This window comes from Talpa europaea (assembly GCF_964194135.1).
Source record: "Talpa europaea genome assembly, chromosome: 5".
In the NCBI taxonomy this organism is placed as follows: domain Eukaryota; kingdom Metazoa; phylum Chordata; class Mammalia; order Eulipotyphla; family Talpidae; genus Talpa; species Talpa europaea.
In genome coordinates, this window is record NC_140071.1 from 5,505,670 (window position 1) to 5,529,999 (window position 24,330).

At 43.2% G+C, this 24,330-nt stretch overlaps 1 protein-coding gene across 1 annotated transcript in view; it reads right to left on the bottom strand.

Moving 5' to 3' along the window:
• Nucleotides 1–24,330, bottom strand: part of DNAH5 (dynein axonemal heavy chain 5) — a gene marked incomplete at both ends in the record, with an annotated part of 180,216 nt that overhangs the window by 45,237 nt on the left and 110,649 nt on the right. Inside the window, 10 exons of the mRNA XM_084233059.1 lie at nucleotides 593–772; nucleotides 4,827–5,030; nucleotides 8,471–8,647; nucleotides 9,171–9,285; nucleotides 11,296–11,527; nucleotides 14,949–15,216; nucleotides 16,223–16,376; nucleotides 19,437–19,567; nucleotides 23,586–23,758; nucleotides 24,039–24,237. Coding sequence (XP_084089185.1) covers nucleotides 593–772; nucleotides 4,827–5,030; nucleotides 8,471–8,647; nucleotides 9,171–9,285; nucleotides 11,296–11,527; nucleotides 14,949–15,216; nucleotides 16,223–16,376; nucleotides 19,437–19,567; nucleotides 23,586–23,758; nucleotides 24,039–24,237 — 1,833 coding nt within the window. The remainder of the gene's footprint in view (nucleotides 1–592; nucleotides 773–4,826; nucleotides 5,031–8,470; nucleotides 8,648–9,170; nucleotides 9,286–11,295; nucleotides 11,528–14,948; nucleotides 15,217–16,222; nucleotides 16,377–19,436; nucleotides 19,568–23,585; nucleotides 23,759–24,038; nucleotides 24,238–24,330) is intronic.

Consider the following 24,330-nt stretch of genomic DNA (forward strand, 5'->3'; position numbering starts at 1 on the left):
TCAGTGTTCTGTTTTCAGAGCATGCACTTGCTCCTCACCTGCTAAAGACTGTGACACTGAATGGGGGAGGGTGGGGCTCTACAAATGAAGCTTAGAAATACAAGTACTGAAAGGCAAACATTGGTCACATTACATAACAGATGATATGCAGATTCTTCCCTGAGGGACAGAGAGGAGTCAGGACACTTCGCCATAACCTGTAGCCATGATCAGCCACCAATGCCCTTGTGCTGACCTTGACTCCCTCATAGGATTCCCCAGCAGGAGAGCTGGACAGTATCAGGGGATTCTGAGCTGTGGTTTCCTCTGTTTCTTTTTCCTTCAAGTACAAACTATGGAGGAAAAGTATCCAGCAGCCCACAGTGGACTTAGCGTCCTTGCAGACAGTCCACACCCAGAGGCCCCTGTGCTTCTGTTTGGAACAGATACAGAGAAGAAAGAGACATCGTGTGTCCGGCCTTCCTGTCACTCGCTCTTCCCTGGACTCAAGCACAACGCAGCGCGGGACGGAGCCTCCTGCGCTGTGTGAAAAGGCAGGGCCACTGACCTGGAAACCCTTCAGGGCACACGATTGTCCCGCCTGGGAGCTTACCTTCAGAGGCAACACCTCTCTGTTGATAGAAAAGAAGGACGCCATTGCCTTGGTCCAGGAACACAGGCCGGCCACGTTCCCACACACGCGCTTGGCCGTCTCGATGTTGTAATCTGCCATTTCAAAGTAAGGACTCAAGAATTCTATCACTTCCTCATTGATTGTGTCTTTGGGGAATTGCTATGGAAGAAAGGAGTAAAGTGAAAGGCAGAGGCTTCTTTGCATGCAGCCATGCTCTCATCATGCTCAGAACGCACTGAAGCTGCCAAATGACAGAACATGGAAGAACGACATTTTTTGATACTTCAGGGTATATAAGGCAACTGTCCTAAAGGTGGAAGGATAGTAAAGAGAGAGCAAAGCAGTGAGCTGGGGTATGTCTAACCCTCACTGACTTTACTGGGATCCAGAGAAAGAGTGAATTATTGAGATGACTAACACTAATATGGTTATTAGAATTTCCAAAGCCATAAAATTTTCATGACATGAACCCTAAGTAGGTGAATTACAAACCCATAAAATCAACATTGCAAAACAAACACACGCAGACATAGTCAGCCTAAGGACATATATATTTCTCATTAACAGCAACTCGATGCTTAATACATTCAGGCAGAGGTTCTATAAAACTCACCTGAAATGTAAAGATAATAACTTGAACATTAGGCCTTGAGGGTGATGAATTAATTTTTAATCATAAAACCATCAAATATGAGAGAATTGCATCTTCTGCGGGGATCTTTTTAAAAATAGTAACAGAAATGGATTAAGAATGCCATTCTGAATCACAAGCGAAGACAGCCCCAACAATGAAACTAGACTTTTTAAGTCTGTTTGATCATCTTAAAAAGAATGATTAAAGGTTTTAAAGATTTGAATGTTTCAGTGTGGAAAGAAATTTAGCACCTAAATAATTCAATGAAACCAGCCCTTACAGAACGGACAGAATGTGGGACCGACACCCTTGCATTCAGAACTGCTGTCACCTGAGCTTCTCACATGAAGCTGAGGACTGAAGCAGGATGAGAACTTGGGAGCCACTGAGGGCTGTGGTCAGAGCGTGAATGACAGGAGCTTCTGAGATGCATGGTGCTGATCCGGGGCGGGGCAGGGGGGTGAGGAGCAGGCAGGAGTTCTGGGCCAAGAACCTGCTCCACGTCCAACTGCATCGTCACATTTTTCTGGGACAACTTTTTGGGTCTGTCACCGCTGTCCTTCCCTCTCACCTGGCCAGAGTTAGCCAACACCCCCTCCTCTCAATTGCAGATTACCCCTGCACCGGATCCCCGTGCCATTAAGCCTCATGTCTAGTTACCGAGACCAGTCGGCTCATCCACTTGTTTCTGAAGCTACTCCCTGCTGGAGCTCAGCCTCAGCAGCCCCTGGGCAAGGCTGAGTTGAGATGCTGAGTTGAAAACGGAATGAATGATGCAGCTAAAGCTACCACTTGGGAAATGGATGTGGGCTGGGTATTCCCAATTGGTTGTCTCAAGATCTAATTATAAGTGATGGAACAAAACTTCCTGAAGAAAACAAAGAAAAACTATTCTGCCTCACCAGTGAGCAATGATTTCCTCACAGAACACAGACAGCCCAATTAAGGAAAATATTGATAAACTAGACTACATTAAACTTGAGAATGGCTTCTTACCAAAGGATGCCGTTAATGGAATGAACAACTAAGGCAGAATGTGGGGGAATATACTTTAAAATGTATAAATAACAAATCACTCATATTTTATACATAAAGAAATTCTACAAAGTAATGAAAAATTTAAATGGACCTGAGACCTAAACAGGCACTTAACTAAAAAAATCCCCAAGAGGCTCGTAAACGGACAGAAAGGTTCTCAGCACCACCAGTCACCAGGGAAATGCAGATTAGACCCACAAGACTCGGGCATTCCTGCAAACCCATCAGGATGGTGTAAAGCAGAAAATGGTAAAGAAGACACAGAGCAATTCACGCACTGTGGTGGGGGTTTATACTGATATGACTAATCTTGAAAACTCGTTGGCACTAACTACTGAAGTTACTTAACTGTATCACCTAAGACCCAAAAATTCCACTCCTGAGCATGAAACCAACAGAAATGTAAATATATCCACCAAGTGCCCTGTGCACCGATGTTCCTCATAGCTTCATCTCAGTTTTGGGACAAAGTTGGCTTAAATTTGACGGAAAAAGGGACTCACACAACAGTGTTTCTCTACTATTGGTTCGCACAAACTCATGAAAAACGTTTCCTAAATTTTCAGGTATTTTGTAACTGGTTGTTAAGCAGCTATTATGAAAAATTAAGTGATATGAGACTTATGATTAAATAAATTTTAATTAAAGCAAAACTAGTGGTGGTTGAAACTCATCCCTTTTTATTTATTTCACTACATGTCACCAGGCTTGTGATCAAGGTCACCGCATCTATAGCAGCCACGTGGTGGACGCAGCCGAGGCACAAGCAACGCACCTTTTCCCAACTCTACAAGCAGCAGCATCGTGTGGGCAGCCAAAATTGGTCACTGTGGAGATGTTGAAATTTAAGCCATAGAAACTGGCCACCACCACACATCCTGAGCTCTCTTTACTTCTTGGTTCCCAGAGAGCCAGTTGTTAAGCATCGGCCCCACACGGCTGCATAGACATGTGCAGGAGAGCATTAGCCATAAAAGAAGAAGAAGAAACTCCTGTGTGAGGATAACAGTGAGACTCCCAGAGATGTCAAATGAAGAAGTGAAAACTGAAGTGTTCAAATGACGGGACTTTCTATATGGAAATTTCCAGACTGGCAAAACTAACTACGAAGATAAAAGTCAGAGTAACAGCTGCCTTAAGGGAGATAATTGACTGCATTGGCTGGAAATCCAGAAATCCCAATCTGGATTTCAGTGTCCATTAATAGGAACATACATATGCAAACGTTCAGCAGGCTGACCACTTTGAATTTGTGTACGTTATTATGTGTAAGTTCCAACATAGTAAAATTTAAAAGATGCAAATGAATACTCAAAAATGACCATGGAGATTTGCAAAATATTAATATATGTATTGGTTTGTCTCTAGGCGTACAATATATGTAAATCTATGCACATAGTATTGTCTCCTTAAAATGATTGATTTTTTTCACGCCTTTCATTGAGGTGTCACTGATGATGCTGGAACACACCTAGTCTGGCGGGAGGCGCTCTCGTGCTTACCCAGGCTTATATTTCAAAGAAAAAATTGTACTCAGAAAAAAAATACTAAATACAAGTTCAAAATATGACTGTAGAATATTATTCGGCCTTGAGAAAGGAGGAAATGCTGTCACTTGTGGACATTGTGACGAAAGAAATAAACCAACTGCAGAGGAACAAATACTTCCGATCTCACTGATTCAAGGAACCAAAGTAGTTGGTTCCTTGAGAACCAGTTGGTTCTCACAGAAGCAGAGAATAGCGTGCTGATTGCCAGGAGCTGAGAGGAGCAGGAAATGAGGAAATAATGGTTAGGGCATGAGTTACGTAAAATGAACATTCTGAAGATCTCAAGGATGGCGATGTGAATACAGGTAGCACCTGAGTATCTGAAATCTGCTAGGAGAGCATATATTGTGTGTGTATGTGTCTGTGTGTGTAAATATATGTGTACACATATACACACAAATGAATACACACACACAAATGAAAAAAGAACAAGGGAGGGGCCTCCCAGGTGGTGCAGCGGGTTGAGTGCAGTGCTGTGAAGCCGTCTGCAGACTCTGCAATGTGGGTTTAATTCCCAGCAGGCCAGGGGGATACCCACACGGTGCAGCAGACCTCTCCTGTCTCCCCGCTGCTCCCCTCAGCAGTGTATTTCAGTAGATCTACCTGTTCTGCTCCCCACTCTGTCTCTCACCCTCTCACCCTCCTGAGCCTCTGGCCTGTACCCCAGCTCTTTTATAAATAAAAAATAAATCTTTAAAAAAAAAGTAATGAATTTAAAAAAAAAAAAAGAACCATGGAAATATAGGACAACATAAAAAATACTGTTTTAACGGTTTGGTGGTAGTGATTATTTTACAATGTAAACATATATGAAAACATCAAATCAAATGCCTTAAACATATACAACTTTAATTATCAATTATACCTGGATAAAGATGGGGGGGTAGCTTGGTAAGTGAAAATATGTATGTAAATGTTTGGCAGAAACTCAGCCTATTAAAGGGCCAGTGAGGTCCAAGTCCCTCGAGCCCATGATTACGGGAGTACCAACCTGCAAGTTCTGTAAAAAGTTCCCTGCCGTCATCAGTTTTAAAGATTCCTGCCAGGAAGGAATTGTGCAGCTTTTGTCCAAGTCGATTTTCACTGTGTTGACCTTCCTCTGAAACAGCAGCAGCACACAGTCCATGATCCTCATGATGAGGTGAGGGGGTCGGCCCAGCGTGCGGACGGTAGCGATGTCGGAAGGCTTGATGGTCTGGGGAGAGACGGGGTATTGCCCAGTCTCGGGTGAGAAGGTGCAGACAGACGAACCGACATCTCTGCATGCTACCATTTCCCCAGAGGAAAGCAAGTGCTCCTGAGTTAGGTGCAGAGCCACAGGGGTCAGATGAATATTTAATCAAAGCAATACACAAACCCCAACATTGAAATCTGTGTAATTGAAACTGATGGCAGGAAGGGGGTTGGTGAGAAATGCTGGCAGGCAGATAAGGAGCTGGGACTTCTCTAAAATTGTGCAGCCTGCTTTGTGCCAGAGAAAAGGAAAGTGTAATCTGCAAAGAAAAAGGAATACTCAGCACTTCAGTAGATGCCAGGGAGGCTTAGCCAAGAAACTGCAGGATTTGCAGAGCTTTTTACTCATTAGTTATGTAGGGCAAGAGGCTGCCCCTCTCTCTTAAACTACTCAGACTTGTCGCAATGGACTGACATTAGAGGGTAGCCCCGGGGCTGACAGATTGAATAATTCGAGGTTTCTTAGCTGGGACCTGACCTTTAAATGATAGAACTGGAGCAGTAAGAATTCTACTAAGCTCTTAGACAAGTTTCTGGTACAGATTCTTATAGAGTAAATTATTTAATAGCCACAGAGACCCATCATGGCTGATAATAACTGTTCTAACTCTTAAACTCTTGATGGACTAGGCATTAGAAAAATACTAAAATAAGAATCTAATACAGTCCTATTTCTAGGACACGTCGGGAACATTTATTCCTTCCTGATTTTAAAAATCTTCCATCTTATTTGCACTGGCATCTCCCTCCTGTCAAAAGGAGGGAGCCATGACCTTCCTATCAAAGCTAATGATCTTTTCTCTGAGTATTGAGTGGAGAAAAAGAAGAAAACCACTATATTTGGTAATTAGTAATATAATTATATCCATTGCAAAGATTTGTTTTAATTGACGAGCATTTGTGAAAGTATATGGTTGTAAGTGAAAGAGTTTGTGGTAAGATCTGGAAAAGATCTTTTATTTAAGATGGTTATAAAAGAAAGGAGAGAAATAGAGTTAGCAGCCAGAGGGGAAATCAAGGTCAAGTTAAAGTTATATAGGAGGTAAGAGCTAAACACCTTAATTTTACATTGGCTTTAGAAAGGGGGATTTTCAAATAGAATCAGATCTGTTAGGTGCCAGGTAAAAGGGATTAGCATCAGGGTATACCTGAAGTTCAACCAACTTCAGTTGAGTGTTGCTTTGCCTTTGCTCTGCAGGCAAAGCAGTATGACTGCTATATAATTTCTTTTATTTCATCACAATATAAGAGTTAACATCTGGAGATATTTTGTATGTTTATAGTGACTCAAATTAACATTGAGGTAGGAAGAGACACATTTTTTACTGTTACTTTTGTGTGGAACCTGGTTTCAAAATATTAGTGTTTGAATGTATCTGGAAATGTCTTAGTACATATCAGTAGTACCTTATTTCAAGTTTTCAAAAGCTCACAAAAAGGCAACAAAATGGAAGCAGAGCCACATACCCCATCACTATACCCTCACCTATTGCCACACATTTCTGCATTGATAATGGTGAGGAGCAGAATATTTTAGAGGTTGAGGCTGCTAAATAAATGGGAAATAGGCTGCAATATCAAGAGAGATACTGAGCCCCCTGCATCTAGGGGATGTGGCCATGAAGCCAGACCTGTAAGATGCCTCACACTCTGTTCCTCAGATGCCGTATGTGTCAGGAGCTCAGAGAAGGTCTAGAAGCTTCTCTACACTGTCTTTGCCTTCTAATTGTTAAGACTCTCAGGGAAGTCAGAGTTCCTAAAGAGAGGGGTGGAGACAAGGACTAGCATCTTAAGGTATCTAGTCTCCCACGTTCACGGCAGGATTATTCCTCACAGCTGACATGTGGAGACAACCGAAATGTCCACAGAAGGATGAATGGACTGAGTGGACCAAGAAAATGTGAGATGTCTACCTATTAATCTATGTACATGTAGATATAGACCCATAGATCGAAGAGCAGTACACACACAATGGAATATTATTCAGCCTTTGAAAAACCACAGGCAACCCGCCAGTTGTGATGACATGAATGAACCTGGAGGACATTATGCTTAGTGAGTGAAATAAGGCAAACAGAGAGACGAATAGTACATGATCTCACTTATATGAGGACTCTGAAATCATCAAACTCATAGAAGCAGCAGATAGACTAGTGGTTGCGGAACTAAGGGGAGGGGATGGTCAAGGGCATCAGTTACACAAGATGAATTCTGGAGATGGACTACAGAACCTGCTGCATTACATGCTTAAAAAATCTGTTAAGTGCTCTTACCTCAAAATAATGATAATATTAAAGGAAGTGGGAAGAAATTTGGGGAGGTGACACGTATGGCCATGATCTTCTTGGTGCGATGGCTGCATGGCGTTTCCTTACCCCTAACTCACTGAGTTATATAATTAGATGTGTACGTTTTTAACATGTCACTCACACCTTGATAGTTTTTAAAGGAGTGAAGTGTGAGTTTTGAGGATGTGAGTTCCCAATAATCTGAAAGAATGAAGACCCTGAAGGGCTTCATGAATTTTGGAGGACAGTTTAATCAGTGAAAGGAGGACCAGAAAAGCAATATAGAGAGATGAGAGAGAAGCCAACATCTTCACTGACTCAGAAACCTTAAAAACATTTTGCACAAAATGATTTAGAAATATTTCAAGCAATGGGCTAGGGGAGTGGTAAAATTATTATTATTATTATTATTATATAACAAACTAACTGGTGGAATCAGAAGTTGTCCACTTCTCCAGTCATTTTCTTGGCCAGGGCTCATTAACATAAGGTTGTAAATGAGGAAGACCCAAGTAAAGCAATATTAAATTGAATCCAAAAAATCTTATACTGATCTTCCAAAACTGACCCAGCTCTTTCAAGTGTGACCTTGTTCACTAAATTCTTATTTTCGCAGAATCCCACCTCCCTGCAAATCGTGCCATTTGCGCTCTTGACACGCAAGTGCCTTGAGTAATTATGTCAGACACCTGCTCAGACTCCACCTCCACCGAGAGATATTAGAGCAGCAGCTCTCCAATGGGGTGATTCATATAGAACTTCAGAGAATGTTGTATCTCACAGGAGCACCTCAACAACCTCAATGAATGAGCGAGGGATGTTACTTCTTGGAGTCTGTGTGACTTCCCCAAGAGTCACATAGTCCTTGGTGATGCAGTTGAATTGAGAAACCACAACTTGGGCCACCCCATCTCAAATGCCCATCATGTACGAGTGAGGAGAACAAGATGGCAAGTAGCAAGTGCAAAATCCACGAAGAGCTAACAATGTCTCCAAGCAAAAAATTACCTGAAACCACTCCAGGGGAGAGAGCTGTAGCCTGAAGCCCGAGTGCCTCCTGCCCAAGTCCTCCTCGAGGCTCCGAAGTTAACACCTTATTGCATCGCACACTCACCTGCAAAGCTGCCTCTGCTTCTTCCAAAGCTGGCTTGGCTGCTTCCAGTTTCTCTTCGGCGATGGCTTTGTCTTTGGAGATACTGTCCACGATGGCCTGGGCCTTGTCCTTCACCTTCTGGACCTCGGCCTTGACCTTTTCTGCAGCCTGAGCTTTCATTGTCACTTCTTTTAAGACCTAATTCATTACGAAACAAACAAAAACCACCTGATCAAAATTTACCAAAGACTCGGCTGAAGATGGACATTTTTATTTTGATTTGCTTAGAGCATTTTCTTTTTTTTTTTTTTTAAAGATTTATTTATTTATTTATACAAGCCCTGGGCACAGTCAGAAGCGAGGGAGGGCGAGAGAATCCACCAGAGCCAGAGCGGGGAGCAGAGCAGGCAGACTGACGAAGGACACTGCTGAGGGGAGCAGCGGGCGGCAGGAGAGGTCTGTGCGCCATGTGGGACCCTCGCCCAGCGGCCGGGGATCGAACCGGCGCTGCAGAGGCCACGGGCAGCTTCGCAACCCAGCGCTCAACCGCTGCGCCACCAGGGAGGCCCTTAGAGCATTTTCATACATAAAATGACGAGCGTGCTATCCTCATGGATGGAAGCGGTTCAGGCAGTCGTGGTTAGAAATGAGTGGCTGAGAGCCCACTGCTGACATTGCGAAGTGCACAGCGGAGCTGAGGACTCCGGGAAAAGTCACCCACCGTGTCAGCCTTCTCATTGGCCACCTGTAGCTCCTTTTCTTTCACCTCCAGTTCTTTGCTCAATGCTGCAACTGACTCTGAGGCTTCTTTCAGCTTTTCCAATCCAGTATTCATCCTGGGATCGAACATCCAAGCGAGCCATGTTACAATTGTGCTACCTGCTCGAGTTTCCCAAGAACTGGTCTACTGGCGTGGGAGCAGGGGGCATATTGAAAGAACGAATGGATGATACACTATGTCCTCACTCCAGGTCCTCAACATGTTCTTAGAAAATGTGATTTTTAGAGAAACAATGAATAACAAAACTTATATAATCATAGGCTAATGGGTATAAACAAGTGCTAAGCTCCTACAGCATGTTTCTAATGAGATAAACAGCAACAAACTTCTCAGGAAAACCCCAGAACACTTCTAATATTTAATAATAGTCATTTGTCTTCATTCATTCGTTTTCCAGCCCTATTACTCCTGCTCAGGGTTGAGGGTGGCTGGAACCTATCCCAGCAGATCGGGGCACAGGTGACATCACCTGGACAGGACACACTTCCACCTCAGTGTGCATCACATGCACACACACGCACGCACATACACATGCACGCACACACACACACACACACCCCGACTAGAGTGATGAAGATACATGAATGAGCCATAGCTGCCTTTCTTTGGGAAGTGGGAGGAAACCACACAGACATGGGAGAACACGCAGTGTCCACAAGACCGTGGTGCCAGCGGGGAATGGATGTCTTTTGTCTCCTCAACATTGTAACAAAGTGACCCATTGGATGTGCAAACAGAAAATCCATGCATGTTTGCCAAGTAGCATGCACATGTACAGGCTGGATTCCAGGCAGAAGACATGATATGTTGTTCACAGATCATGTGCATAGAAGGCAAACTTGCTAAAAACACTGTGACATGACGAGCAGCAGTTGGTCTAGAATCTGCATCATGCAGTGAACATGAGAGGGTTAGCTAGTGAGGAAGGACATCAAGTGCTTGAAGTCCTATTGTGGAGGAAGGAAAATAAATAACTTTTGTTTTTTAAAAAGACCAATGAAGTTTTTAAAAAAAATAAAGAAGAAGAAGAAGAAGGAGAAAGAGTTGGGATCAAGAAAAGGAACAAATTTAAAGCCATCAGACAGCTAATTCAAGAATGAAATGGTGACTTTGGGACAAAATGGATGGACGATACCAAGAGAAATCAGAGAGTGAATGGCAGCTGCTGTCGGGTGTCACTCAGGTGCAGAACAGTAATAACCAAAGACAACAAACTAGAAAACACATATAGATAATTTAATAATTAGACTGAAAGACACGGCGCTTCCCAGAGAGGGTGGGGGAGGAGACGGAGGGGAAAGGACACTGGCTCTGAGTCCTGGTGGGGGGTGGGTGTGCTGCTGAAATCATACCATCACAAGAACAATTGTCAAATTAATAAAATTTGAAAAAGAAATAAATAAAGGCTTCAGAACAGCCTCATGTGTGGACTTAAAATCAGGTGATCTTAGGGACTGGTACCCTCGGAGTCCTTTGTCCTATGGCCCCCCCAGGGGTCCCATGTGTCACAACCCTGGCTGGTTCTGGGCATATTCAGGCAGAATATTTAAGAGCAAGGCAGAGCCATGAGATTTGGAGCAAACGCCAGTGAAGCAGGGTAGTTATTCACTATTCAGTGAGCACAGTCATTGGCCAGACTTTTGAATGTGAGATCCTCAGAAGGGGGTGTGCAGAGAGACAAGGGGTGGGGAGAAGGTGTGTCTGAACTCTCTGCTCCCCTTCCAGGTTATTGCTATTATCATGTCATCCACTGTTATACAAATCGATGGCAACACTAGTTAAACCCCTGGAGACCGTGTGGTGATGCCTTGACGGGGCATGAGAGGAGGTTTTCTCAACCTCAGCACCACTGGCTTTTTGCCTGGAGGATTAGTCACTGTGGCTCACTCTCCAGTGCACTGTGGAGCCTTAGCAGCCTCCTTGACCTCTACTCCCTGCTGCCCCAACCCCTCTGTGCCCCATCACCCCAGTTAGAACAAAAACATCTCCAGTCAAGGGAAAAGGTGCCTCTGGAGCCCCTCTGTGCCAGATGAGAACCACTGCTGTAAAGGGTCTTCCTACCGACCTGTTGGCCAGGGTCTGCACCTCCATGTGCTTCTCTCCATAGATGAACTTGTAGCCCTGGATGAAGGAGAGGTACGACTTGGGCGTCACATGGGTAGAACGTCGGAACCTCTGGAAATAATCGACACACTTCTCAGCTACCCCGTCCTGGAAGGAGCCCATGCACTGGACAACCTCCTTCTTGGTCTCCAGACTGCAGTCAATATCATAGCAGGACAGGAAGTGCTCAGACACTGGAAAAAACAAAGAGGGCAGCATGTGAAAGATAAAAGTGAATCGCCATCTTATTTATCCATTTATTTTAGGGAAGAGGACAAGCCCAGTTTCCCATGACCCCAAGTTATACAGCGGAGTTACCCACGTTTCAAGAAATTGCAGGGTGAACACATACCAAGAGGCAGGGGATGAGCCTCATGGTGGGAAAACCTCCTTCATGAACATGGTATATCTCCCCTGCCTGGGAAGTATGTGAATTACCAATTTAAAGGTGAACTGGCTATTTTGAAAAACTCAGACATTTCTTAGTACCGTGCACCATTTTTGTAGCCCCAGGTAGGCAGATATACACCCAGCTGATGACATCAACAATTTTATTTTCCTTTTCTCTTCCAAAACTGTAACAGACTTTAAGCCTATCATCATCCCTTGCTTGCTGGTATGTATGCAAAGAAGTTTCTTCTCCCCAGCTGCAGGTTCTGGTTAGCAGCCAGTCTGTTTTATGGTTTACATAAGGACAAAAGTGGCACAAATAACTCAGAAATCAGTGCCCACCTGGTAGTCATATTTAACAATTCCATTTATTTTTCATTCACAATCTGTTCTAGATCCTTAATTCCCCCTGACTCTGACTCCATCTGGCATGGGGGTGTTCATCATGCAATTCTTTTACGTCTGGGCCACTTGTTCTTAAATGTGGCTGCTGGACACCTAATAGTGAGTCTAATTTAGAGAGTCCTTTAAAAATGTTTGGGTAGGGCCTCCCCGGTGGCATAGCAGTTGAGCGCTGGGTTGCGAAGCTGCCCGTGGCCCCTGTGGCGCCGGTTCAATCCCCAGCTGCTCCCCGGCCACTGGAGGAGGGTCCTGCATGGCGTGCAGACCTCTCCTGCCGCCCGCTGCTCCCCTCAGCAGTGTACTTAGGTCCTTCTGCCTGCTCTGCTCCCCACTCTGGCTCTGGTGAGTTCTCTCACCCTCCCACACTTGTGACTGTACCCAGTGCTTATATGAATAAATAAATAAAATCTAAAAAATAAAAATAAATAAATAAAAATTAAAAAATTAAATAAAAGAAATAATAAATAAATAAATAAAAATGTTTGGGTAAAAACATCCTATCACAGACCTTTTTCTTTCCCAGTGATACACAGGACCAATTTCCTTTGGTAAAAACAGGTCATAAAATCAGAGCTAATCAATCAGCACACACAGGTTGGTGTTAACCACACCCCCACCAACACCTCGTGGGAAGCCATGGAGTGAAGGCATATGTGGAATTCAGTCTCAACCCTAAGGAATTTACAAGGGTTATGCATAATGCAGATAAAATGATCACAGCCTCCTTTATGTATCTTAGAAAATTAGTCTATGGATTTTCTTAAAAAGCTCTTAGAATACTGAGTAATATACAGAGGTGCTGCAAATAGAAATAAATCCAAGCATAAAGAGAGAAAGAGGGGCCTCCCCGGTGGCGCAGCGGTTGAGCACTGGGTTGCGAAGCTGCCTGCGGCCTCTGCGGCGCCGGTTGGATCCCCGGCTGCTCCCTGGCCACCGGAGGAGGGTCCCGCATGGCGCGCAGACCTCTCCTGCCGCCCGCTGCTCCCCTCAGCAGTGTCCTTCGGTCCTTCTGCCTGCTCTGCTCCCCGCTCTGGCTCTGGTGAATTCTCTCACCCTCCCGCGCTTCTGACTGGACCCAGTGCATGTATAAACAAAACAAACAAACAAACAAATAAATAAATAAAACATGCCTCTATAAAAAAAAAAGAGAGAGAGAGAAAGAGAAGGGATTAAGTCAACAAACTGATCAGGTGACCATTAGCAAAGAAAAAAAAGCATCTTTTCACCTTTGGGAATTAATCACTAACCCAAGTCCTAATGCAGTAATTGTGGGGTAGTATTTATATATGTGTGTAAATAACATATTACAAATGTGTTGCCTTGGTTCCAAGAACAGTTTACCGTCTACACTGAAAGGCAATAAATTAAGACACTAGGAAGTCCTATATCCTCATTTCAGCCAAGCAATCACTATACATAGACGAGTTTAACTTCTAGGAACAGTTTAACTTCTAAGTTTAAGTCTGGACTCTGGAAACATAAAGACAATTGTTGCCTATGACAAATTTTCTGTAGAAGTTAACACAGTGGCTGCAGAGTTCAGCATGAGCTGATTCTAAGAACTTCACTTATCCTCAGAGGAGGCCTCACTTTGAAGATGGACAGAGAGTAGCCATCAAGACAGCTCCTTTCTCTTTGCAGCAACTTGTCATGTTACCTCTCAAAAAAACATGCACACAACTAAGAACCCGAGTTGCAAGCTGTGGTTAGGACTGGAAGGAGAAGCAGGAGAGCTGTGAAGTGGACAACAGGGGGCGTGGCTGAGAGGCCAGGAGGAAGCAGGTGTGGAGGGAGGGAAACAGGTCACCCAGCTGGGCCAGACCGGAGGAAGCAGCAGGGGAGGTGGGAGGAAGGGGGAGGAAGGAGCAGGGGGTGCTGGAGGAGGCCGGAGATGGACATCAGCAGAGAAGAAAATGGCCTTTTTCTAAGACCAAAAGGAGGACTGGGGAGTTTTAAACAAAAAGCCTTGAGACTGGATATGTGAGCGCGTCGTTCCTGTGAGGGGCATGGACACGGACGAGGAGAGCTCATCACAGAGCGAGCTGCTTCTCCAGGTGGGTGACCCTGGGGCCGGTGCCGCAAGCCAGTGCAAGGAAAGAGCGGGCGGGTCCATGCACATTTGGGAGGCTGGCCCGACAGACACAGTGACAGAGTCGACTTGAGGGACCGCGAGGGTGACGCGCTCGTGCAGGAGCTCTGATTGCAGTTTTGTGGGCGATGGGACAGCGGGGAACCAGGTCACCTTTAGTTGTACATACATTTTATAAGACAATTCTAAAATCACTGGCCTTTTCTCAGCCCTCTCAGACAAAAGAGGAATTTGTACACGCATACTCAAGGGTGCTCAAAAAATCTTGTGTCTAAAAACCACAGCTTGGAAACCGTTATAATCATTAGCAGTATGTTGAGGACACAACTTCCCTGTGGATAGAATGTGGAGTTTTAAAATCAATTTGAAATCATCGCAGGTAGCAGGTAATAGAATGAACGTTCCCATAAAATAAATGCCCTACCTGATGGAACAGAAGTTAAACGATTCTATCCCCGGAGGGGGGATACAAATTTGTGTGCATACATACATGTCCACATATATGTGCATATGCATGTATACTGAGAATATGTATCATGAGTTCTATTGATACGAGACAGAGCACCGTCTTGCAAAGACCCTGAAACATCGGGCAAGATGACTTTTGGTCATGGCAGGACAGAGACAGCAAACGGCACAGACTGCTACAAATAGAAATGAATGAACAAAGGCCTGTGCGTGTGTACACACACTCGACGCCAGAAACACTGACGTGAAATGTCCGCCACACTAACCAGCAACTAAGGCATCCTTAGGCCACCGGCTGAACCAGTCGATGGTGCATCCTGAAATAAGGGCAGGGAACTTCAAAGCTCGATTGCGAAATTTCTCCCCCACTGGCGAGAAGCAGAGCGCGATGTGGAGGTTCTGCCGGACGCGACTCATGAAGTAGTCGTACAGGTTCTCGTTGGTAGGAGGGCGCCTGGGGTGCTCTTTTTTCATGACTGATAGGAGATCACTATTAATTTCATCAATTTCATCACGAGCAAACAGGTTGGAGACCTAAGGAAAGAAACGCGGACATTTAAATTCAGTACAGAGGTAGGGGAGCAGGCCAAAGTCTTCCCTCCATTTGTGACCTTCAACTCACCTTCTTTTTTTAAAGATTTATACATTTAATGCATATGAGAGCTGGGGTACAGGCCAGATATGAGGTGGGGGGGTGAGAGGATTCACCAGAGACGGAGTGGGGAGCAGAACAGGCAGACTGACTGAGATACACTGCTGAGGGGAGCAGCAGGGAGACAGGAGAGGTCTGCCGCACCATGTGGGTAGCTCCCTGGCCAGGGATGGAACTCGCGCTGCAGTAGCTGCAGACAGCCTCACAGTGCTGACGCTTAACCCTTGTGCCACCAGGGATGCCCTCAACTCACCTTCGAAAAGTAACCAAGATAAGATGCATCACATTTTTTTTTTAAGATTTATTTATTCATTTACACAAGAATGGGGGTACAGGCCAGGTGTGCAGGAGGGTGAGAGGATTCACCAGAGACAGAGCGGGAAACAGAACAGGCAGACTGACGAAATACACTGCTGAGGGGAGCAACGAGTACGACAGGAGAGGTCTGCCGCACCATGTGGGACCCCTGCGCACCGGCCGGGATCGAACCGGTGCTGCAGAGGCTGCAGACAGCTTCACAGTATGGCACTTAACTGCCTGCGCCACCAGGGGAGGCCCAATATGTGCCACATTTTAAAATATACAAATAGTTAATTCTCTTCTTAACTACAAATCGTAACTCTTAAAGGGGGTAATGAACAGATTAAGAACATTCTAACCTCCTTCTGCTTTTCTTTTGTTACTGGAATATTCATTCAAGTTTTAAGGGCACATTTTTATTGGGAGTTTTATTCTTCAAAAATTCAATTAAAAAAAATTCTTCAAACTGATCACCTACTCCCCAGGACCAACACTATTCAATACTCTGATAGGAGAAAACATAAACAGCTCTAAAGTTGGAGGGAATCTGAAGAGACAAAACACTTGAGGTTATAAATGAGCCCCTACCTCACCCGATGATAAGACATTGTTCATATATTCCAAAAATGACTCATCCTTGATTTCATTGTCAGTGAAAATAAAAGTGATTCCTTTGCCTTGCTGACCAGCCGTTCTATACAAGAGCTTCAAGTCTTCCATCAGATTTGATGTGCTGTAAGATCTAAGAAATATTTTTTTGTGTGTCATTAGCTAAAATATTTTGATGGAAAGAAAAGCGTTTTATAACATTGCTTTATACCATTTGGTGAACAAAACATCAGAATACTGACATTGTTCCATCAGATAGGGCATTTATTTTATCTGAATGTTCATTACATGACCTGCTACCTGCGATGATGAAATTGATTTTAAAACTCACACTTTATGAAACATTATAATCAATATTTTATACACACAAAATTACCTAGTGAAAAGCTAACCAGAAACAAAAATATAAATTTTATCACAATTAAATGTCTTCTGAAAGTGCGCATGTTTCCCTTCAAAAATATTTGTTGCAATCACATAGAAAAGTCAAATGGGAATATTTAATAAAAACCCACTTGCAATTTATATTTTAGAAGTTACTGCATAAATTAAATTAAACTAAATTAAATCATTTCAAGTCTTCATCATAGGGGGTAAGGGAAATGTCCTATTATATGGTGCCCTCATCTCCTGGCATAACATTTTTCATTTCCATTTTTGGATCCCACATGAAAGGGTTTACTGAGCAGTCAGCGTGCTGTAGTCAAACAGTTAGAAATGTTATGAAATGTTTCTAAATGTTCTTTCCTGTCAAAAGCAATTCTTTGTTAGAAGTTAATTTGCAATCATGAAATGCTAGAGCGGTCACAGAATCGGTCCCATCAGCACCAGAAGTGAAAATGAAAATATTCCAATCTTGGAGACTCAGACTTTCTAAATTATTATTTGAATTTTGTGTCATCATATAAGCTCATAATTCAGAGCACATGAGCAAATGGCCTTCCAGTGATTTTAAAACTACTAAATAGTTAACTTCTCTACTCTGTGCTTTTTCTGACATGAAAAACCTAACCCCTAAGACTAGAAACACCGATATCATACATCACTTTAAAGAAGGGAGATCTGATAGATTAGAAAAGAACTTCAAAGACATAGTTCCCTTCAAAAAGAAGCAATGGAAAATATCTCGTCCAACTTTTCCTGATATAAGACAAATTTCACCCCAGTCCCCAGCATATCAAGGGCTGCTGCCTCAAATAACATGACCTGAGCCACCTGGCAAATGACTGTACTTCCCAAACATGACAGTCTTGCTTCCCAAGTCTTGAACACTTGGCTGGGCAAAGACTTACAGAGTAGAATGGTCTCTTGAAGGCCACAGAAGGCAAGGAAGGTCTGACCCTCCTTTTCACGACCAAGGGAGCATTCCCAATAAGACATGCAAGGGATCTAATTTATCAAAAAGAGAGGAGAGAGGAGAGAGAAGGTATCTCTATTGAGGCAGGGTGTTGCAGTAAAAGTCAAACCAGACCAGAAATCAGAAATATTGTGGTCAATTCCCAGATAGATCTTGGATTTTAGGCAAGTTGCAGCTTCTCTAAGGTTCAAACATAAGACAAGCTAATATATGCTCTGCTAACCCACAAACTTCTTTTGAAGATAAAATTAGCCTGTGGTTGTGAAAGTGTTTTGAAAATTATAGTTTATACAATTATATCTGTACATATATAATTGCATATTATGTTATATATACACATATATAATTGCATATTGTACATATTATATATAATTGTATGCATAATTGCATATATGTGTATGCATAATTGTATATATATTATTGTGTATATATATATAATTGTATAAACTATAATTTTCAAAACACTTTCACAACCACAAGCTGCATATATATAATTGTATATATATATAGTTTTATATATACATATATATAAACTTGTGATAATATCAGCCCAATTGAACTTCCCAAATTAGGCTCCCACTTTTCACCTTGTCTTGGTTAATCCTGAAATTCTGTTTAGTTTCTCCGAATCTGCTTATCTCTGTATGTTCACTTTTCACTCCCTAATTCTCCCTGTACTACACACCTCTATCTGAGGTTCCCTATCTTGATGAGCAGCAGTGCTGTCTATCTAATTTCCTAAGCCAGATCCAGGATGTATCAAGTCTGAAATTTCAATCTCGCAATGATCTCTTGAATCTGTTCTATTTTCTCCATTCCCACTGCCACCACCCATAACAGCACATACCTGGCCGAGATTGCTGACACAGCCTTAAAGCTACTCCAGTTTCTCTCCCTCCATCCTGACCTGTACCTATAAATCTAACAGGTACTTGCTAGTGTTGACTCATTCATGGTTTCCTATTGCTCTAAGAGGCATCCAAAATCCTTACCATGCCTTCAAAGCCTCCATTGCTCTCCTTTTTCTACTTGCAACCTTACACTGTACACCCACTCATATTTAACTTCTTGCAACACCTCAAATGGGACTTCCCCTGTTCATCATTCCGCTCAAAACATTTTTACTGCTCCTCCTTTCTAAGAGAATTCTTATCCATATTCAGGTCTTAGCTGAAACATCTCTTCCTCCAAAACGTCTTTTCCAGCCACCTACTGAACTATGTCGGAAGACCCTTCCTCATGCTTCAACAGCATCTGGTCTACAGTTATGTCTCTATCGCTGATAGACCCTACATATCACACCTGATGAAATGAGTTGCCCGGTTATCTGTCTCCCTTGAATATTAATGTGAACTCTATGTGCCACACGCCTGACTTTCCTTGCGTACCAAACACCTCCAGCACCTAGCCAGTGCCCGACAATAGTTGGTTTTCAGTAAATATAGTAAATATAGTTTAATGTATAAATGAGTAAATATAAATTTTCTTATATTTTCCAGTTTATTAACATTCTTGAAGTCTGAATGAACACGTGCAGTTAATAAATTTCTCCTGAGGTACACAAAAAGGAACACATAATTCCACATTGTGCATAGCAGGAAAAAAAGGAGGCAGCTGGTCACTGCAATGAAGCGCTTGACATGTTTCAAAAGCGATTATCAGTGTTAAATTTTCATTGTCTCTGTCAGAGGTTGAGAGGGGAAGATGGCCAGTCAGCGTTCGAGAATGAAGACTGTTACGATTCCTTATGTATAAGATAAATGCATTTTTAACTTCAGGGGACTTCCGCAAACCTTTTATCAAAACCCAATTCAGGTTAAAGCAAAAGCCTGTTACCTCGTCAGGGTGATCTGGAAGGAGGTGTAGCCCGCAATGAAGGAGGCCAGCCTTGTCAGGCTCTGCTTTCCTGATCCGCCCACCCCAACCAGAAGGGCATTTCCACGGGGGGTGCGGATGACACGGGAGATCTAGAATGTGGGACAGAAAAGACAGAGGTTTCAATACATAAAGATTCCATTCATTCTTACTCCATCATGTAAGATGATCGTGTCTTGAAAAATGTTGGTTTCTTGGATCAGGATGGAGAGAAACATTGGTCAGAGGAATAAGCGTGTTTCTAAAACAGCACTGCTGGGGATAGACAGGGTAGGGTGGGGAGAATGGACTGTGTTTTGGGGGACCAGTACAAAGAAGGCAGCACACAGCCCAGACTGGCTTGCTTGGTGTTTTCAAGGAGAGAAATAAGAGATGTGAGGTTTCCTTTCTGTGCCAACCTAGTGCTATAGGATAGGAACAAAACAGAAATTTCAAAGCGATGCCTGCCCTTGGAATACAGAGCACACGGTTGACTAGAACATCCCCCATACTGGGAAAAATGGCAGAGTTTAAACTGTAAGGAGGAGAATTCTCAAAATATGACAGAGATGACAGAATTCAATAATAATCATAAAAATCATCCTCAAACTCCTATTATTAGGCAAAGACAATGATACCTAAGGTATCTACCAAGGTGGACCAGAAGTGCACTCTATGCCAGTCAGGAGTCCCCTCATGGCAGAACTCCATGCTTCTTTGGCTTCATTAATACTGAATGAACAAAGTACATCGTCAGGCCCCCACCCTCGGGGAGGGGATGTCACATAGACCTCTCTGTGCTGTCACCCTGAGTCATACTATGTATCCTTCCTGCAGTCAGCCTGGGGTATTGCTGTGAGATCCACTCTTCCCTAGACAGGTGATAGAGGAGCTCTGGGGTGTAGGAGGGGTCACTCTCTGTGGCTAGTGGAAGCTTCTTAGGGTGACCCAGATTACAGATTACCTGCCAAGATCTTGTTAAATATCTTTTGGGGGGGTTTCCCTTTGCTGACAGGGGCTATGCTCTGTAAGAGGGGAGTACTCTTGTCTTTGGATTAAAGGCCAGGGAAATGGAGGCCATTTTCCTGTCTCCTGTTGACCTGAGAACCTATGGGGTGGGTGAGTGACACACACTGGTCTGTTAGCTTCCTACTAACTCTCACCAAACAATTCCCTCCAGCGTTGCTGCAGGCAGAGGGGAAGTGGCCTTGACTAGGGTTCCTGGGATTTTTCTAGCGTCTGTTCACATTCTCTTTCTGATGATACCTCAAGAGGCACCGTTAAGTCAGATAAGGAGCCACTGCAAACCTGTGTCAAATCTATGTTTTCCTTGGTTAACATTTTCTAACTAATATGGGTTTTGTTACAACTATCTCCTTTGGATGCTGGTGAGTATATTTAGGGTTTGAGTAATTGTTGTTAATAAGGTATTATTAATAAGGACCTTCCTCTCAACATCTTTCCCTGCAAGTGGATCTAGGTCTATTTTTAACTATTTTTATTCCACTTTCTAGAACATGGTAGACCCTTCAAAGCTTTATGACAAATGAGCATACATGAGCAAGCAAACAGAAGGCTTTTACAACTGCTTCAATACTCAGTTTTGGTTAATATTGACCCTATTCACCAAGCATCTCCACTGTCCCTCTCCTAGGAGTACAGAGGGGAATAAATTAGGTGCCTATCCTCACACAGCTTTTCACCAGGAAGATAAGCACACTAACAGATGGATTTTGCACAAGGCAGCACCTCCTGGGAACGCAGACTCACTGAGGTGCTCTGTACTCAGGATGCATTTAATTCCAAGCAGCTGGTTTTTCTGGATTACATGCTAAGCAGACCACACCCCACAGGCTGGAGAGCAGGCAGGGGTCAGACCCTGAAAAAGCACACACCCATGGTGTTAACCTTTACCAAAAAGGCAGAAGAAATATCTCCCTTTTGAAAGAAAAGCATTGTTTTCATTTAAAAAGGAACTGAGAAATAAGCTTGGTCTCAGCACATCCTGCTCGGCTGCAGTTTTCATCTTCAGTTCTGTCTCTCAGCTTCGATCATGTCTTATAACAAAGTCATGTATTTCAAGGCTCATGCCTGCATGACACAGGATTTGGATATATGCTATGCACAGAAAACAAGAGTGTAGAAGTCACCAGCGAGACTGCAAAATTTAAGTGAAAAACTCATTGCAGGCTCTTGACCAGTCCTGACACACACACCACAAAGGTTAATGAGGGTAAGGACTGTCACAGGCCAAAGCTAATGTTTTACACAGACAAAGCAGAGAAATGCTCAAAGCTCACCATCTGGGTTGCAGAACATGGAAAAAAGTTCCAGTAAGATTCTTCAAGTATCTTCAATTTGAGCTGTTCTAAAAGCCCAGACCAAGACCAGATTTTGTCTCTGGTAGACACTTTTGCTCTGAAATTGCTGTTAATATTATTTATTTAGAAAATGCATTTTTCTTTTACTTTGCTTCTTTTTACTTTTTTTTAAAGATTTATTTATTTATTTATTTATACAAGCACTGGGTACAGCCAGAAGCATGGGAGGGTGAGAGGATTCGGGAGGGTGAGAGAATTCACCAGAGCCAGAGCGGGTTGCAGAGCAGGCAGAAGGACCGAAGGACACTGCTGAGGGGAGCAGCGGGCAGCAGGAGAGGTCTGCGCGCCATGCGGGACCCTCCTCTGGTGGCTGGGGAGCAGCCGGGGATCGAACCGGCGCTGCAGAGGCTGCGGGCAGCTTCACAACCCAGCGCTCAACCGCTGCGTCACCGGGGAGGCCCCTACTTTGCTTCTTTTTAATCATTACATATGACACAATGTCTGTTCTTCCTAAAACACTTAACTATAAATTAGAAACTTGTTTCAAAATGTCATTTATATGTAGTGTTAGAAGCACATTACATTCATAATTCAGTGCAAATGTCTCAGATTCTGGTAATTTCATTTTCAAGCTAGTGTCCTCCTGCTGGGAGTCCCAACCTCAAAATAACCTTTTTTTCCCTGATGCAGACATGTCTTCCTTGCAAGTCTTCATTTCAGAGGGAGGGTTGATGAGATAACCTTTAAAACCCTCTCTTTCTAAGATGCAAGTGACAATTTGTAATTCTGAGTTCATTCCTCATGGTTCAACCGAAGTAATGGAAGACACCCTTGACTTGCCTTCTTTCTAACTAAAAGGATGTCACCTAAAAAGTCACTGACATCAGTGAGTAAGAGTATCAACAATGTATTTTAAAGCGCATTATCTTCCACCACAGATCATCTAGGTCACATACGTCATCAAATAAATAACATAGTTTACTGTCAACCACTAGGGTTAGCTGTCCCCAGAAGGGATACTGGATGACTCAGATGATACAGCAGAAAGGAAACCACACTTGGTAGATTGCATGCTAACAGAATTTTCGTCTAGCGCCAAGTTCACACACTATTTTTGAAATTATTTCTAACCATGGTAAAATACACATAATATAAAACTGACCATCTTAACCATTGCTAAGTGCAGTGTTCAGTGGCACTAAATACATTCTCATTGTGTGCTAACACCCCCACCACCCATCTCCAGAACTCATCTTACAAAAATAAAACTCTGCATTAAACACTCCTGCCTTCCCTCACCCTAGTCACCCCCTCTCAACCCCACCTCCACCCCTGGCAACGTTCACTCTCCTTTCTGCCTGTGAATATGACCACTTCAGGCACTTCATATAAGAGGAATCATATAGTAGTTGTCTTTTTGAGACCGATTTAGCATAATGTCTTCAAAGTCTCTGCACTGGTTTTTATAGTTATCCTTTGCATGGTGCAAAAAAATCAGCAGATTTTCCCCTGTGCTTTGAATTCAGACGTCAACCACATTCATTCTATGTGATGAAAACATTGAGCTGGAAGCTGTGTAGCAACACTGAATAAAATTATCTGATCACACATTTGAAGTACACATGCTCTGATTTTAAGCCTATAGGTGTGACATGTTGCATTCAGCTTGAAATTAAATTGGATGATCACATTACATTGATTTTGAAATGAGTATTCTCCCAGAAGATGAAAATGAACGAGGAGAGGGGATTCTGGTGTGAAGCTAAATGTCTGGAACTTTGGGGAGGAGCTACTGAGCTTGATAGCTGACCTTGACTAAGTGAACCATGGCATCTGTGAAGAACACCAAGTCCATGCCGGCACCACGGACACTCTCGTTGTACAGCTGTAGGAACATATTCAAGCGCTCCTTTAGCTGATCAAAAGATTCAATTGGCTCGTAAACTTTGGGCATTTCAGCATCAGCCTCCTCAGATGTTTCACCTGGGTTTGAGGGGAAATAATTAAGTTTCTTCAATTGCTCTACAATTTAACAATGAGTAATTGTCTCCAGATCTCCCTTCATATCCAAGACTGAAAGGCATTTTTATAATAATTCATCTTTGAACTCCATGGGTATGCATTTATCTACTCGGCTCTGTATTTATTGAGCACCTATTATGTCCCAGGCTTGTGGCCATAGAGGTTCCTAGACAGAAACTCAACATCCCTTCTATCCTCAGCTAGCCATTTTGAAATTTCAAATTCTGCCCTCATAGTTTACCTGTAGCTTCAGGTGCATCCCTCAGGAAATCCACAAAATAAGCATCAACTCCACAATCCACTGAGACTTTACTCTCTTCACCAAATTCCTCCTCCACCAAATTGACTAAAGTCTTATCGAACCAGATCACATCTTCAGACACCGTGAAACGATCTGCTATCACACGTTTGCATTCATGTTTCCACAATCTCAACAGTTCCTGTCGAAAGCAGAATTCAAATGCTTCCTTAGCTCATATCATGCCAGAGTTGGGATTCAAGCTGACCATGGTGGAGAGAATCATTCTTCCTCA